Source organism: Salvia splendens, unplaced genomic scaffold, assembly GCF_004379255.2.
Source record: "Salvia splendens isolate huo1 unplaced genomic scaffold, SspV2 ctg545, whole genome shotgun sequence".
Lineage (NCBI taxonomy): Eukaryota > Viridiplantae > Streptophyta > Magnoliopsida > Lamiales > Lamiaceae > Salvia > Salvia splendens.
The window spans coordinates 4,398-22,899 of NW_024599203.1; the positions used below are offsets into that span (position 1 = coordinate 4,398).

At 32.2% G+C, this 18,502-nt stretch overlaps 3 protein-coding genes and 1 non-coding gene across 4 annotated transcripts; 3 read left to right on the forward strand and 1 right to left on the reverse strand.

Moving 5' to 3' along the window:
* Positions 1 to 4,348: 4,348 nt before the first annotated feature.
* Positions 4,349 to 7,405, forward strand: LOC121790555 (ras-related protein RABF2b-like). Its single transcript, XM_042188747.1, has 7 exons — positions 4,349 to 4,548; positions 5,065 to 5,142; positions 5,237 to 5,404; positions 5,770 to 5,818; positions 6,407 to 6,480; positions 6,718 to 6,811; positions 7,081 to 7,405. The coding sequence occupies exons 1-7, from the start codon at positions 4,510 to 4,512 to the stop codon at positions 7,179 to 7,181; spliced, it is 603 nt and encodes a 200-aa protein (XP_042044681.1). The 5' UTR covers positions 4,349 to 4,509; the 3' UTR covers positions 7,182 to 7,405.
* An 8,429-nt stretch (positions 7,406 to 15,834) lies between these two features.
* On the forward strand, positions 15,835 to 17,118 carry LOC121790556. The gene has a single exon (XM_042188748.1). The coding sequence runs from the start codon at positions 15,835 to 15,837 to the stop codon at positions 17,116 to 17,118; it is 1,284 nt and encodes a 427-aa protein (XP_042044682.1).
* Positions 16,237 to 16,343, reverse strand: LOC121790558. Its single transcript, XR_006048294.1, has one exon. It is a non-coding gene; the product is annotated as a small nucleolar RNA R71 (small nucleolar RNA).
* Positions 17,119 to 17,147: 29 nt separating the features above from the next.
* Positions 17,148 to 18,434, forward strand: LOC121790557 (the record flags this gene model as incomplete). The annotated part of the gene is made up of 1 exon (XM_042188749.1): positions 17,148 to 18,434. A coding segment is annotated over exon 1 (1,287 nt), but the record flags the coding sequence as incomplete, so codon positions are not given.
* Positions 18,435 to 18,502: the final 68 nt, after the last annotated feature.

Here is an 18,502-nt window from a genome sequence, read left to right on the forward strand (position 1 = left end):
CTGATTAATACTAATAATCTTTTGTATTTTTAATTAATTATTAATTATCAGATTGACAAATCTCATAGTCGAATTTTATAAATGACCTAAAACTGATTAATACTAATAATCTTTCGTATTTTTAATTAATATTAATTATCAGATTGACAGATCTCATAGTCAGAATTTGACATGCATTCTGTACTGAGATCAATTGTTGCATTGATCACTTTCCTATATAACAATATTACTCTCGTAGGTTAAAAATGTTGTTATGAATAAATTATTATGACATTTTTGCCATTTCAATGTGTATGTATGCTTAATCTATCTCTTTCAATCCTAGCCATTCATCTTTTCATCTAGAAGTCGAGATTTGGTGAAAACTAAAATGAGAGAAGAAATGAGATAAGTATAAGAATTAATGTTGATTAGACAATGAAAAATGGATCTTGAGATAAGTATAAGAATTAATGTTGATTAGACAATGAAAAATGGATCTGAGTCAAATTGCGAAAGGCAACAAAGACTTGTTGTTTACTCTCCTTTTAAAGTAAGGCAATGTCTCGTGGCTCAATCAACTTTCCTATACACTTTGTCCCCTCACACACACTCACTTCTTCGTGGGCCTCTCCATTTCCACCAATTATTTATTACTCCCAATAATATTTTTTTAATTCATTCAATCCAAGCAATATGCTTCATACATTTTAACTATTCATCTATGGTTAGATTGTCGAGGTTAATGTATTTAGTCTAGTCTCATTTTCTATAAAAGTTTTTAATTATTTGTATTTGTACCATGAAAAGAGAAACTGAAATGATATGAAATGATGTATAATGCTCGCCCACTCACATTGTCACACATAAGTTAGGGGTTCGTGGGGGACTCGATTACAACCAATTAATTACTCTTTTTAAAGGATAATCCTTGAGTCATAAACATTGTTATTTTAAGGGGAAAAAATATTTTAAATTATAATTTTGGTTATTTCTAATCAACCCATATAATATGTATATTAAAAAAAGATTAATATGTACTTCAAAATACTATTTCCCTTCCAAGAGGGAATAGGATTACGATATATAGAGAAAGAGAATGATACTACATTTTTATGACTAGCAGTAATACTATGATACCATTTGCTAGATATCACAAATTAATACCGATAATAGTAAAGGTTAATCTTGGTCTAAATATATGATAAAAATACAAATTTCGTCCAAAACATTCACTTTTTGAAAAATAGGTCCATAATAAATAAAAATGTGGCCAAAGTAGTCTTTTCTTTACGGTTCCGGCAAAAGCCTAACGGTCAACGCTAATTACATAGTGGCATGACCGTTAGTTTTTTGACGGAACCGTAAAAAAGGACCACTGCGACAAGAATTTCATATACTCCCTCCGTCCCCCAATTTGAGTCACTCTTTTCCATTTCGGGCCGTCCCCGAATAAGAGTCACTATTCCCACTTATCATTTTTGGACATCAAAATTACCCTTTATTACACAAAAAGTCAAAGGGCCCCACATTTCACTACCTAACTACTTTTATTACACCACACATTCAAACTTTTCCTTAAAAATCGTGCCGAGTCAAAGAGTGACTCAAATTGAGGGACGGAGGGAGTATTATGGATCTGTTTTTCAAAAATTGAATATTTTGAACCAAATTCATATTTTGATCTTATGTTTAGGACAAGATTGACTTTTACTCAAACTTAAATTGGAGTAGAATTGCAAATGAAACCTAGCAACACCTAAATAAAATAAAAACTAGCTTAAAAAGTGGGTATAAAATACTCACATGCACGTAAATAAATGATCGATGTTCAAATCAGTATATATTAGGCAATATCGTTCAATATATACTCTATTCGTTGTCTGTATATAAACAAGAGAATATATATATGCTTACATTGAACATACATTTAATACATTTCACAATAGAGTGATGAGACATTGGATTTATTTTAATCAATTTGTGGAAATTGATGACTTGCCTAACTCCAAAAGACATCATAATAAATATAAGTTGAGTCCCACCAAAAATATTCACCTCCTAATATGATGATCATTGAATTTTAAAGGAGGTTTTGGTGACCAAACTTCAATATGAATGTTTGACCAAATTATATCATGTATGATTTCTTCAATTTTATTCCTACCGCTAAAGTTAGTTGTGCAATAATTGGCTAGCTAGCTCATTCCATTGCTTAACTTTAACTTATTAGGTTTTACCCAACTCTTGTCACTTATTTTCCATTGTACAATATTATTTTATTTCTGTCCAACAATTTAAAAAATCTCAATGCGAAGCCAGCGTTCTCACAGTTCACACTGATTCATAGTGATGTTTAAAAAAAAGGCAAATTCTTGAAAAAAATTTAAACTGAAGAATGTGAATAATTCGATATGTAGAAAGGATTTTTTTTGTGAGAAATACTATATATCGAATATTATACATACATATATTAAAAATATGATTAGAAAAGGAGCATTGTTGTATATATAATAAAAACATCAGGTTTGCTCCAGTCCAATTTGGCAAGTGATCAATTTCTGAAAATTTATTTTTTACTACAAACTTATAAAGTTAAACTTAATCTTGATTGAAAACAAAAGTTCGAATAAAAACAAAAATTTAGCTTTATATCGATTGGGCTGGAAAAAATTCTTAATGTTATTGGGTTTTCATCAATTGTCCAATTCTGAGTACCAGTTGGGCTGAGGTATGTAAATCTGGCAAGAAATGCTATGTCAAATTTTATTAATTAATTAAAATTTTAGTACTAGTATTGAATTATGACAATGATTTGATAATATATCTAGACATGAAACTCATTATAATATTTAATCCCCTATATATTTATAATATGCAACGCAATAATAATATGAGTCCCATAGTAGATAAGGGGTATTGGTAGAGGGCAAGCAAAGATATTGCACCCTCATCCAATTATCAAATATTAGAAATAGAAACATTGTGTGATTTTTTTATACTATATAATTGTAGCTAGATGGTTGCATATAATTCTCAATAAGGTTGTTTTCTAATATACTGATATGGCCACCTCGATTTTGATGTCACAACCATTAATAAATGCGCTACAAGATTACTAATCGCAATAGTATTAATTGATTTAAATGTTCACAGATTGAAAATACTAATTGAATTGCAAAACGAAATAGCAGAAACCAATATATAAACGTAAGAAACTACTATTAAGTACTCATTAAACAATTATTAATTCAAAAACACCATATACATATATGCACAAACGTAATAATGTGAACTATAGGGTACAATCAATTGCTAACTTTACCTTTAATTGCTAACTACAACTAATTTTAAACTATAAGATTTGTAGAGATCTAGTAGTTTATAAATTGACATCTGTAATTTCGTTTTAGTATTATTTAAATATTAAAAGATATGAAAACTATTAAAATTAGGGTTTTGGATCGAAATGTCAATATATTGTATTAAACATATCAATACGATTCATTGAATATGTCAACACAATTTCATTTTGACATTGTATAAGCATTATATTAACATATTATGATAGCTAAGTTGACATTAATTAAACTGACTCTTGAAAAACACGAAAATTCAAGATTTTTTTTCAGATTGTAACATCAAGTGAGATCTTGTTAGAATCCTTATTAAATTATCTTTAATTTGATATAAGTTGTGTTAAAAATAATTTAAATTGAGATAGTTATAATCATTTAATGTTTTGGGATATTTTTTAAAAGTTGGCTGACTTTTTGCAAATTGATATTAATACTCTTAATTGATATTTTTATGCACTATATTGATACTTGTGGTTAAATCTTGTGTTTTGATTTAATGATCTAATATTTATAATTTAGTTGTGGTTAACAATTTAATGATAAGTTAGCAATGTAACACATCCCATAAACGATACACGAGAAAACAGGGCCATAAGGATATAAAATGAAATTAGGAAATCCTCCGTAACCACTTTATATTCATATAATGACTTTTTATATATATATATATAAATTCTCCACCTTACCAAATAGCCTAAATTACAATGAATTTTAAAGATTTTTTCGAATTCTTTAAATCATGATTATATAAAATACAGAAGAGATTAGACATTGAACAAGCTTATGATTATATTATGCATGTCGTCTTTCAAAATCTAATATTATGACATCTTGAAAACTAGTGATCAACTTACAAGAAGAGTTTGTATTGTTATAGAATTGTAAGCTTTGTTAGAGTTGATATTGTTCCCCTATATATTATGATTAAATTTATTTTTACACAAACCAAGCTAATTGATTTTATTCTATTACAATATATAAGGTCGTTTAAAAAGTCTTAGGTTTTGATCAATTTGCGTATGGGGTTTATAATTATGTTTTAGAATCATTTTTCATCATACTCCCATTTCTACAAACCCCAACTATAATTCTCTCTCTTTATTATTCCTAATCAATTTCAATAAAAACACGCAGAATTGTGCTGCTGATTCATGTGTGATTGTTGATATTCATGGCTTCCAGCGGAAACAAGAGCATCAACGCCAAACTAGTTTGTTCTTCTCCGTCCCATTATTTTCCCAATTTCTTAAATTTACAATTTGTGATTTAATTCACCGGTTTTGGTGATTGTGATTGTTTTTGTATATTGATTTCTACGGTACAGATCGCTCTTTGTTGACATTAGACGAACGAAAATTGTTCCAATTTTGTGTTATTTGTTGTTGATATTAGTTCTTCATCGATATATAATTTTAGAAATTTAGATGTATTGATCATCGAAGTATTTAGTTGTAGGTTTTTTAAATTTCTGATTTGTTTGCGGTTTTAGTTTTGCTATGATGCTGTTGTAATGTTGTGATAAATTGGATAAATTCAATCCAACTTCTATGCTAAAATCACAAATTCGACTGATTATATAAATTGGACCCCCCTCTAAAAAAAGTTACCATTAATTGGATTGAGACTTAAATTTTTTTTTTGTTTGTGTTGGCTTCTCAGCTACGCTTATTCCTCATGTTGATGGTGTTTTTTCTACACTTAATATTTTTGTGTTTTTTGGCTTCAGGTGCTTCTGGGAGATGTAGGGGCGGGAAAATCGAGTTTAGTTCTTCGTTTCGTGAAAGGGCAATTCGTTGAGTTTCAGGTAGGTATACGATGATGTTGTGTAGTTTATTATGCACATTACATCAGAAATTCTTCTTGAACTGATTATCGACTTGATCTGTTTTGTGCTGCAGGAATCGACTATAGGTGCTGCGTTTTTTTCGCAAACAGTTGCCTTGAACGATGCAACTGTTAAGTTTGAAATATGGGACACTGCAGGCCAAGAAAGATATCACAGCTTAGCTCCGATGTATTACAGAGGAGCTGCAGCTGCTATTATTGTTTATGACGTAACAAACCAAGTATGTTAAGAATCAAGTTTAATGAGTGCTGTGTTATGTGGAGTGCATACTCCAAGTTTTGAGGGATGTCTGTATAAAGTGGACCTTAAACTACTCAATTTTGCTTCATGAATAGTATAAGATAAAATATTGATCTCAAATCGGCCCTTTGAATCCTTCAATCTAAATACGATGAACTGAGTTGTATGTACTATGTAGTAGCAGCTCGAAAGCAAGTTAGTCTCTTAGGCACAGATCCAGCTGGTACATTGTCAGTTAGTTCTTTTCCATTGTCGTTTATTATTGATTATGGTGACGTTGATGAATCTGGAAGTAGGAGATTTTTTGGGATGCCTAATCTACTTATACATTTTTTCATTCTGTAGGCATCCTTTGATCGGGCAAAAAAATGGGTCGAGGAGCTCAAGGCACAAGGTAAATATCAGTTTTAAGGCAAATTTGGCTTTTGCTATTTCCTTTTATTTTTTGGGAGCCCATTTAAATGTTAGTATGTTTGAAAGTGAAACTGGACTGTGCATATGATGCTAAGAAGTCGCGACTCATTTGTATTGTCAGCTAAAGAAAGTGATAGGAGTCGTTGGGGGTTATGTTGCTTTAGAATGTTATAGTTTTTTTAGACAAAAGTGCTACTTAAGAAGAATTGGATATTGTATGGGAAATTAAAACTCATTTCGATTTGTGACAAGAGTCATTGCTCAGAGGATAGCCAAGCAGCTGACCTCCCCAATGTAAAAAGGAAGATCTCGTGCTCAGTGCCTACTAGCCACGTCTCTCCCCTCCCCCAACTCGGAAACTAAAAACTAAAATAAACGACAAGAGTCTTAGATGTCCTTCTTATTGAAATTTAGAGCACGCTGGAGTGGAAATGTATCCAGTATGCAAGAGTGTTTTCGCAACAAACTTTGGACAAAGAAAAAGCATTCATCTGTTTGTTTTTCTTCGACGACTTTTTACCTTTCTCGCCATTCCTGTTTTCACACCCTTTTTCTTTTGTGGCATTAGGCAACCTAAATATGGTCATGGCTCTTGCTGGGAATAAATCAGATCTGTTGGATGCCAAAAAAGTGGAATCCGAGGCAAGCATCTCTCCTTTTCTGTACATACATTCATTGAGTTCTTTTTGGATTTCTTCACTGCTTTTAGCTTAATCGCACGGCTTTGACAACTTCTCCAAGTCTATTGCAACAATTTCTATCCACATTTGTCTTTGTTCTTCAGAGATATTCCTGCTTGTTTAGATTATGTGTTTTGGTGTTAATGTATTTGTAATATAGCTCCTCATTGTGGGTTAATTGATTGTGATATTGTTGCAGGAAGCTCAAACTTATGCGCAGGCGAATGGTCTTTTCTTCATGGAGACATCTGCAAAAACAGCAACTAATGTTAATGACATATTTTATGAGATAGGTAAAGATTATTCACTCAAATTAAAAAGCTATATAAGATCTTATCATACGGTGATGGTCAGATATCTAGATTCAAGCCCGGAATATTTGTAGTTTTGCTACAGTTTTTAGTGTCCGGATCCAGTCACGACTCGTCTGACCATCTTATATACCATAGGAGCTGATTGTTTAGCTCTTTCTTTGCAATAAAACATGATTATAATTTGAGTTTTGTTTGGCCAAGACTCCATTTGATATATATAAGTTGAAATTGTTTTCATGCATCTGCAGCAAAGAGATTGCCTCGTCTGCAGGCAGCGCCGAACCCATCAGGCATGGTCCTTGTGGATCGAACAGCGGAGAGGCCAGCCAGCGCCTCGTGTTGTTCTTAAGAGTCGAGACGGACCACTCACATTTGTTGTGTACAAACAGTGGTGTGTTATTGTGTTGTGTCATAAAATTCATGGATGTAGCATTGTATCATTCCGTCCATTCATTCAGATTGTGTAGAGGACTTCAATTGCTCAGACATCTGCTTTTTTTTGTTTTTTTTTTTGAAAAGCCACAGATGTTTACTAGTCTGGATAACTCGACTGAATGAGATCATATTTGGTAACTGTGTTCAAATCATGAATCCCTATATTATTCTTAATGGAATCAAGAATAGAGTTTCAACTGGCCAGAAAATATAACACAATTATATGAGTATTTTAACACAAGTATACAAAAATATCAACAAAGTTTTATTTATATTTTTCATGCATTATATTGAAATTTTTGATGCATTTGTTGATATACGAAAATCGAAATAAAAATTATCAAATTTCATCTTGGGAACGTCGTCGGAGCATATGCAATTGAGATCTCTTTAAAATCCTTATTTTGAAGAAAATAAGAAAAAAATACAATTGTTAATACTATAATAAATTTTAAAAAGTGTAGAGTTTTTTTATCTCGTAAAATGGATTTCTTTTATTTCCCATTTCTATTCTAAATAATTTAATAAAAAATGAATAGATTGTTGACAATATTCATAAATTGTTAACGATATTTATATCATAGCAAATTCTATATAATTTCATATTTTATTATTACTTATAATCATTATAGTAATAAAGTTTTAAAATTAAATAGATTTACTATTATTTTGATTTTAAATAAAAATTATAATCATCTGCAATATTTTTATTGTAATTCATGATTTTGATTATATGATTTTATATGTAGTCTTATTTAATATATCAAATTTATTTTTGTTGTGCTGTTTAGATTTATAATGTGCGTATTATTAGTTTAATATACAATTATAAAAGGGAAATTTCAGGACAAATTAACATAAATATAATATAATTGCTATAAAATCATGTCATAAGTTAGGGAAATCAAGAAGATCTTATGATAAATAAACGAAGGAAGTGAAAATATTTAGAAAGAAGAGTGAGGGAAGTTTAAAAAAAATGTTTTTTCTTATGATATAAGTTTTAGGTTTAGGTTTTAAGGTTTAAGAGTTAGGTTTAGATTTTTATATTTTATTACTATAAATTTGCATGTGTAATATGATATTATAGTTGAAATAATCTAATGGTAAAGATTTAAATGAATTCAAAATTGATCATTTTGATGATCTCAATATAATATTGTAGTGAAATGGATAATTAAATTAAATTATGTAATTTATATTTTCTATCTTTGATTAATAAATAATTTTATATTGATAAACTCATATGTGAATGTTGTCTTACAAGAATAATATTATCATTATAATTCTAAACTTTCTATAAGATAATAGATAATTTAAAATTTTACATTTTTTTAATAATATAATAAGAAATAACAATATGACTCCGAAAAGAAACATCCCAAACAAAATCCCTATCACATCATTTTGTAGCCGAAATATCAAATAAAATATTGATTCTTGTAGGTGAAGTAATTGCTACAATTCTAGTTTTGAAATGGAGTAGATGGCTATTTATATTTGTGCAATATTGGGGATACATTACAGAAAATTTTCAGTTATGATTTATTTTATTCAATAATACTCTATAATATTGTAGATTAAGTTGGAGGAATATCTCTACTCTGCTTTTATCTATTATCGGCATTAAGGCCTTCTAGAAAGCAAATAAAATATCCCTATACCTTACAAAAATCACCAATGTCAATGATGTGTTAGTGCAGTGGTATTTGGTTTTCTATAAGAAAGAATTGTAGTATGTAATCATGTGTGTTGTGTGTAGTAGAGATATAGTGTAGCTTGTAATATGAGGCTGGCCCGATCAAGTGCGGATGCAGAAAATTATTATAGTAGGGGCTATATATTCAAAATTTTGTATGAGATAATAATTTTCTTATAATTTGTGGTTTTGATAGGGGCTTTTGCACTTTATTTTACACAAAATACCAACAAAATCATAATGTTATATAACTAAAATTATAAAAAAAAATTAATCGGGGAAGGGCTTAAGCCCCTCCCTAATCACATGTGTGTCCGCCAGTGGGCCCGATTAACCCATTAAATTTAGAGGTTTAGGGTTGAAAATTTTTTAATCCGATAAAATTACAATCCGATTAGGCCGTAACCTGATAGGGCCAGACCCAGAATCCGATGGGCTAGCTAGTAGATTGGATCTAGGTACAACTATTGTTTGTTGTTTCTTCATGTTTGACAATAATTCGACATTTCATTAATTTTTTATAATATAAATAACTATAAAATAAACATTCAATTATATTTCTAATATACATATATGTTAGATTTTAATTAATGTAATACTCCATCAGTCCCTAAAAAATAAAGAGTAGATTACATTTGAAACGACACGTGTTTTAATTCACGATTGGTAAAGTAAGAGAGACATATCTCATTATAGAGAAAAAGTGATTGTTGTGTTGTTAGTGGAGAATGAGACATATCCCATTATAGAGAAAAAAATTTCCTTAAATAGAATTGGTCTATGTTTAAGGGACATTATTCCAAAATAGCAAATGTGATCTATTTTTAAGGACATGGGGAGTAATAGATAGATAAATTTTAAAAAAAATTCATATTAACTATACAAAATATTCTATTTCCTTTGAAATTTCTCAAACTATTTATACAAATTTTAAATTAGATGGAACATCTTTTTTAGTACATCAACTATCCCAAATGAGCAAATTTAGTCCGTAATATTTCATAATATCTTTTGAGGTTCATCAACTATAAGTTAATATCAATTCAACTAATTTTTGGCTATTTCCGATATTTTTATGACCAAAGTACCCTTAAGGCCATGAAGAACAATTCAATCTATTTATCCTCTCATTTCATTAAAGTATGTTTATTTCTTTATTAATCTACTTTCTTCTTTCTCTTAATTTATTTGGGATAAGTTTAATAGTTTCTTATACTATTATTAATATATATCATACCTTATTTGAATATTATAATATTACTTTCTAGTGCTAATTTAATACTTTTATATGGTGGCATTTTCAATTATTTAGATAAAATTAAGATAAATATTTTATTTTAATGAATCTCGTAATTATATTAAACTGAAAATTTAAGTTAATCATATGTATAATATATACTACATTGAAATAAAAATTTAATAACGTAGAAAAAATATTATTCACGAATAGTCAAGGGAATAGATATGAGAACTATGAACAATTTTCATAATGTTGTTGTAAATGGTCTAATGATAATATTAAGACGCGACATTGTGATATTAACTAATTGATAGGAAATATTAATTTTTGATTTAATTAAACAATCGTAGATTTAAATTAATTATATATTCAACTAAGAATGTCATTGTCTTTTTTATTAAATTGATTATTGATAATTTCAAGTAATTTTTGTAGACTACAATTACTACATAAGAGTAGATAAAATAAAACTTAGCTCGTTGAATTATTTGTGTATGTTAATGAATTTTAATTTATTTTAATTGTCAATTTTATATTGCACTTAAAAATAACATATTCTTGTATGTATAGCTTTAATATTGAAAAATTAATATTCCATCTAATAAACTAAACTACTTTTATATACAGATATTGTATAAGTATAATGTTTACATATATTTATACCTAAGTTATTTCACTATTAATATTAAATATAGTACAATGATTTAAAATATTACAAATAAGTAAAACTAAACGTAAATAATTAATAGTAATAGAATATTAATATCATTAAGATATTTTTATTTTAAAATTAAAATTAGAGGGAACATCTTTTTTGGTACATTAACTATTTCAAATTACATACTTTAATGAAAATGAGAGGGTAAATAGATTGAATTGTCCTTCATGGTCTTAAGGGTACTTTGGTCATGAAAATATTGGAAATAGCCAAAAAGTAGTTGAATTGATATTAACTTATACTCCCTCCGTTCCATTGTAGTGGGGCATTTCTTTTGGACACGGAGATTAAGAAAGTAGAGAGATGAAGAGAGAATAAAGTAAGAGAGAGTAAAGTAAGTGAGAAGAAATGTGTTAACTTTTACTAAAAAGGGAAATGACTCCACTACTATGGAACGTACCAAAATGGTAAAATGACTCCACTACTATGGAACGGAGGGAGTAGTTGATAGACCTCAAAAGATATTATGAAATGTTACAGACCAAATTTGCTCATTTGCAGTAGTTGATGAACTAAAAAAGATGTTCCCTCTTTAAATTAATACTCTCTCTGTCCCGCAAGAGCATGCACTTTTAGTTGGACACGAATTTTAATGCACAATTGGTAAAGTAAGAGAGATAGATAGAAAAGAAAAAGTGATTAAAGTACTATTAGTGAAGAATGAGTCACATCTCAATTGAGTGAAAATAGTTCCAAAATAAAAAAGTGCATACTCTTGTGAGACAAACTAAAAAGAAAAGAGTGCCCACTGGGACAGATGAAGTATTTAATTATGGTTCACTTTATATCTTAAAATTATCATAATTAAATGTTTTACATCTATAAATATAACTAATTTTCATCATTATGAATAGGATAAACACAAGTTAATTTTATCAGTAGCAGCCCGGTTAGCCTGAAAGGCTAGCTCGAAACCCGAACATTTACGGTTAGGGTAGAATATGTATAACTTGATAAAAATCACAGCTCAATTAGCCCTTATCTCGGTTAACATGCAGCCCGAAGAGAATTGCCCCAAAATTTGCTCGGCCGAACCGATTGATATTCCTAGTGTGTAGTTTATTCCATTTGATTCTTATGTACTCCCTCCGTCCGTGAAATGTTATCTAATTTTGCCATTTCGGTCTGTCCGTGAAATGTTGTCCACTTTGCTTTTTTATCATTTTTTGTAAATAGACCAACTTTCAACTAACTCATTACACTCAAATTCTATTATAAAAACAATATATAAATATGAGACCTACATTTACTAACCTTTTCCACTCACTTTTCTTCACATTTCTTAAAACTCATGCCAAGTCAAACTTGGACAATATTTCATGGACGAAGGGAATATCATTCTAGTTACCCAACATGAAAATTGAATCAATAATAACAATCAATCAGTATTTACTAAACGATTTGAAATTTTCTACTCCCTCTATCCATGAATAAATGTCACATTTATGACCGGCTTGGATTTTAAAAAATTGTTTAACTTTGTAAAAGAAAGTAGTGGAAAAAGTTAGTAGAATTGAATTATGTTGGAAAAAGTTAGTAGAATGCGATAACTACTTTTATATATTGGGTTTTATAATAAAAAGCGAGTAAAGTGAGTTACTGGAATGTGAGTTAGTGGAATGTGAGCTCTACTTGCTTAGTATAATATAAGTGATATGAAACATTTATTGGCTGACGAAAAAAAAAGATATTTAATGGCGGACAGAGAGAATACTTTGATTTATTTCACTATCTTTTTAGTTTGAAGTTTCTACACAATATGTAAACGGAAAAAAAAAGAGAAAGTAAATTTACATACTCATTATGTCACACTTACGGGATGATAAAGAATTTTAGGAGATTTTGTTTTAGAGTGAACTACATAAATGATACTTGATCTTTTACTTTCGTATATAAATGATACCTGATCTTTATTTTATATTGTTTTCGGTACCCGATGACAAAAATAACCCTAGGTACCAAATATGTGATTTTTTGGTTATGGATGATATTTTTGAAAATTTCAATTAAATTGTACTACTACCAAACATGTGATTATTTTCTTCCTTTCTTATTTCTATTTTTCTTCTTCTATCTTCTTTCTTCATTTTCTTCTTTCTATTTAATATTTTATCTTCTTTTCTTATTTCCTTTTTCTCCAGAGTTTATGTTTCCTCTTCCTTTTCTTCTTTCTTTTTAGTGTTTTATACATACATCTAATTGCATTCATAATATAAATCAAGAACAAAACACCTAACTAAATTAATTGAATATTTTTTATTAAATTATTTTATACTCATTTTAGGGTTGAAACACCTAACTAAAAATACTCAACTCTTTATATCATTATGAATACAATTCACAATTTTAATTTTTTTTATTAAGACTATATTGATTAGTTATTAATTTAATACTCTCTCCGTCCCATTGAAGATGAACCACTTTTCTTTTTGGTTTGTCCCAATCAAGATGACCCATTACTTAAAATGGAAATTCCTTTTGTCTTTACTTTATTCACTCTCTTTTACTTTACTCTCTCCACTTAATACACAAAATAAAGTTGCATAAAATGCCGTGCCGCCCAAGGAGGGGGCATCTTCCTTGGGACGGAGGGAGTATAAAATAATAATAACAATTATTATTATTAGTATATAATATTATATGATTCATAATTTAAATAATTATATTATAATTATTTATTAATTACTACTAGTTTTTAGTATTATAATAATAATATTATTATAATAATTAAATATGATTATAACTATAATTTTAATTAAGTATATTTGAATGATATTAAAAATAAATTAATTATTAATTTATAGCATCAAAATATAATTTTAATATTTATTAATAATAATAGTATAAAGAGTGAGGAGAATGAGAGAAGATATTATAATAGTATCACTTTTGGTATAGTTTTGTGTATGCCCAAAATATTCTATATTACACAAATGAAAAAATGTATTTGTTTAGAGGGCATTTTGGGGTGAAAATCGCATCAGGTATCAAAAATGTGATTTATCTGTACCAAAACCGATATAAAATAAAGATTAGGTATCATTTATGTGCGAAAGTGAAATATATACAATAGGTAAATGAAAAAAAAGGAGAAAGTAAATTCACATACTCACTCTGGCACTTGCGGAATGATAACAATTTTAGGATATTTTGTTTTATGCTATTTATTTGTATTTTGAGTTGAGATAATGACAAACTCATAGTTTAGGATGCTTAGATGGGTGATTAACACATGTTGTTGAATCTTTTGAGGTATATAGTATATGTTTCACCCACTTTTAAGCTATTTTTAGAGTTAACGAGTTTGTCGGAGTTTTGTTGCAAGAACAGGTCTAAAACGGGCAAAACGGAGCCAACGGGCTGATCGAAGAAGGTTTGCCCGACCGGGCGATTTTCATACCCAAAACGCCCGGTCGGACGTCACAGCCGTGGAGAACAGAATGTTCGCTCGACCGGGCGTTTTTCATCCAACGAAACGCCCGGCCGGGCGTTTGGAGCTTCGTCGCGATTCAATCAGAACGCCCGGCCGGGCATTTTCCCACTTACAAATCGCCCGGCCGGGCGATAGCTGCTGTTGCCCATTTTTGCCTCTTTCTCACTCCGGATATAAAAGGGTTCTCACTCATTTCCAAACCCTAACTCCCACACCACGAAATTGAGCAAGAAAGCAAGGTTTTGAGAGGATTTGAAAGCAAGGAGCTTCCCATTTCAAGAGATTGAAGGAAGAAGACTCCCCAACATCAATTCTACTATAGGGAGTTCTAGTTATCATTTCTATTATGTTTAGCTTTGTTTTTCTTGTTTTTGCTTTTGTTTTAGTTTTAACTATGAGTAGCTAAGCTTTTGGTAGGGATTTGGTGAAGTTTGAATGGATTGTATGTATTGAATCTATGGTTGAATGCCTATCTATCTCTTTTGTTGGTTTTGTTGATACTTGGTCTTTTAATATCTAATTGCTTAGCTACCAATTAGATAAATCTTGTCCCTAATTGATGATATTGAGAAATACATGATTAGGATAGATGTGTATTCAACAACTCCGTGCATTACATGTAGTCGAGAGATGCATAAGCTAGAGAGAGGGCTTGGGTCCGTTGTGCTTTGGAGTCAATCTCGAAATGTATGGACGAGACTCCTACACTAGAGATTGACCCACGTGTTAGATGCACCCGAGAGGGGGTCTAACCGATTATCCCGACTTTCCTAACCATATTTGAGGCTCAATAGATGGGCATGACTCGTAGATGAAATCCTTGATCCATTCTAACGGATCCATCTCCCTATACTTTCTCAATTTGTGTGAAAATCTATCTTTACTTGTTTGTTTTCCTTAGTTCATTGCCTTACTAGTTTAATTGTCCTTTGATCTTAGTTAAGAAAATCAAAAACCCCTTTTATTAGTCTAGATAGTGTTCAAAGTTGCATCATAGTACTCAAACCGGCTTTTAGTCTTCGAGGATCGATAATTTAGCTTGCCACGTGCTACTTATCTCGTACACTTGCGGGTGACGCTTTTGAATGCAAAATTAGCATGAGTCAAGTTTTTGGCGCCGTTGCCGGGGACTAAATTTGCTTTTGTGTTTGATATTGTGAAAAGATAGAGAATACTAGTTTAGACATTTTACTTGCTTTATTTAGTTTAGTTTTCTAGTTTAGCTCTAATTTGACTTTGTTTCCTTTCTTGTGTTGTGTAGGTTTTTATGCTCACGCGCTCAAGTCGTCTACCCCTTGAGCCGATTAATTTAGAGATAGAAGCCGCCAATAGAAGAAGAGGAGGACGAAGGAGAAGAGTAAGAGCTCAACATCAAGTTGAGCCAATGGAAAATCCACTTAGGAACAATGAGGGAGTTCCCCCTCCACCTCCACCCCCATTAAATCAAGACCAAATCATTCTCCAACTACAACAAGAAATGGCGGAGAGGAGAAGGGAAAGAGAGGAGGAAAGGAGGCGAGAGGCTCCGGTTAGAGATGCATTTGGGAACGTCAATATCCCAACTCCACCTTATGATACAAGGGTGAATGCCAACAATTTTGAGTTGAAGACGGGATTGATTCAATTTGTGGAGCAACGTGTTTTCTCGGGAAGGCCCACGGAGGATCCTAATAGACACTTAGCTAAATTCTTGGAGATTGCCAATACAACTAAGCTTAATGGGGTTCCCGACGATACAATCAAACTTAGGCTATTTCCATTCTCATTGTCGGGATATGCTAGAGATTGGTTTGATAACCTTGAGCCGGGCTCGGTTACAAGTTGGGACGACTTAGCCCAAAAGTTTTTGGATCGGTTCTTCCCTCTAAGCTCCACTCTCAACCTCCAAGCCGAGATCTCCCACTTTAAAATGAAGGGCCAAGAGTCTATGTTCGAGGCTTGGGAGAGATTCAACGCCTTGCTAAAGAAGTGCCCCAACCATGGGCTATCTCCGGGCCATCAAGTGAGTCTCTTCTACAATGGATGCTCGGAGTTTATCAAGAGTCAATTAGACTTTGGTTCGGGGGGTTCATTCTTAGACAAGGGGGTCGAGGAGTGCAAGAAGATGCTTCAAAGGCTTGCCTATACTAGCAAGGGTTGGAGCTCGGGCCGAGATAGTTCAATGCCGGTAGCTTCGGTTGTGGATTCGGATGCATTCAATCTTCTCAACCAACAAATGATGTTGTTAAATCAAAAGGTGGATGGCCTTAGTTTGGGAGTGGCACCTATGGGAGAGCCTTTACATACCATGGAAGATGTCAATTATGTGCATCAAGGAGGGAATCAAAGGAACTTCTACAACTATCGCCCTAACAATGGGGGTGGTAATTACCAAGGCTATCGCTCACCCTTCAATGCACATCCAAACCTTTCTTATGGCAATCCAAACAATGCTATCCAACCACCTCCACCACCTCGTTTTCCTACACCTAGTGGATCAACAAGTGGGGCCGCTAATGTGCCCACCAATTCTAAACCTTCAAGTGATGATGTCACCCATGAGCTTCTAAAAGCTCTAATGGAGAAGACCGATGGAATCATGGCACAATCTACTAAGAGAATTGATAAGGTTGAGACGGCGGTAGTGGAGGTCACCCGAGAATGGGGGCTTTGGAGCATCAAAATGAGTCAAATTGCCAAGCCGTGGGTCAACTTCATCAACCGGGGCATTTCCCAAGCAACACCATTCCTAACCCAAAGGATTGCAAGGCTATCAATTTGAGGAGTGGAACAAGCTACGAGAGCCCCCCTATGCCCGAAAAGGAAGCTATTGTGCAACCCGATGAAGAAGAGACAATAGAGGTGGAGACACCAACGAAGAGCCCACCAAAAGATCAAGCCGAGACAATAGTTCCTCCTAAGCCCACGGAAGTTAAACTTCCTTTCCCTCAAATGATGCAAAAGAAAAAGAAGGATGAACAATTTTCAAGATTCTTGGATATCTTTAGGAAAGTTCAAATCAACATCCCTCTTGTTGAAGCACTTCAACAAATGCCAAGTTATGCAAAGTTCCTTAAGGATGTGGTCTCACAAAAGAGGAAATGGGGGCACTATGAGACGGTCAACTTGACGGAGAGTTGTAGTGCAATCATTCAAAGGAAGTTGCCGGCCAAAATGCAAGATCCGGGAAGTTTCACTATTGAGTGCACTATTGGAAATTGCTTTGTGGGGAATGCCTTGTGCGATCTTGGGGCTAGCATTAATCTTATGCCATTGTCTTTCTTCAACAAGTTGAATATTGGTAAATTGAGATCGACTAGCATTACTTTGCAAATGGCGGATAGATCGGTAGCATATCCCTCGGGCATAGTTGAAGATATATTGGTGAGGGTGAATGACTTCATATTCCCCGTTGACTTCGTGGTGTTGGACATGGAAGAGGATAGAAATATACCTCTTATTTTGGGAAGACCGTTCCTTGCCACCGGGAAGGCCATGATTGATGTTTCAAAGGGAGAACTTACACTTCGCCTCAATGATGAGAGTGTGACATTTTCGATATATGAGGCCTTAAAGAGGCATGATGTGGAACCGGGAGGAAGCCTACAACATTGCAATGTTGTGACCGTGATGGATGAGTGTGTTGAAGGAGTGGCACCGGCCTCTTACTTGGATGATCAATTAGAGAGATGCATTTCTCATTCCATGTATTCTTCTCATTCTTTTGATATTTTGGATGCTAACCTCGAATTGTTGGAATTTGTAGGTGCTTTGGATTCGGCTAAAGAGATCCCTAGATCACGTTATCCACAATTTCTACCTCTTAGGAGTGGAAGTGAAGATAGCAATAAAGAAGGGGAAAACAAGAAGCTTGGGTTGAAGCCACTTCCACTACACTTGCAATATGCTTTTCTTGGAGGGAATGACACTTTTCCGGTAATTGTATCATCTTCTCTCTCTAGTTTCGAGTTGGATAAATTGTTGAGAGTTCTTAGGAAGCATAAGAGTGCCATTGGGTGGTCCATATCGGACATCAAGGGAATAAGCCCAACCGTTTGCATGCATAGAGTTCATTTAGACGAGGGGTATAAGCCTAAGGTACAAAACCAAAGGCGACTAAACCCTATTATGCAAGATGTGGTTAGAAAAGAAGTGTTGAAATGGTT

What these genes read in the sequence shown, in the direction of transcription:
- LOC121790555 (XM_042188747.1), top strand. Translation starts at nt 4,510, where the DNA reads ATGGCTTCCAGCGGAAACAAGAGCATCAACGCCAAACTA. An exon ending in GGCAATTCGTTGAGTTTCAG is followed by an intron (nt 5,143 to 5,236) that starts GTAGGTATACGA and finishes TTTGTGCTGCAG; the next exon opens with GAATCGACTATAGGTGCTGC. An exon ending in TTTATGACGTAACAAACCAA is followed by an intron (nt 5,405 to 5,769) that starts GTATGTTAAGAA and finishes TTCATTCTGTAG; the next exon opens with GCATCCTTTGATCGGGCAAA.
- LOC121790556 (XM_042188748.1), top strand. Translation starts at nt 15,835, where the DNA reads ATGGCGGAGAGGAGAAGGGAAAGAGAGGAGGAAAGGAGGCGAGAGGCT.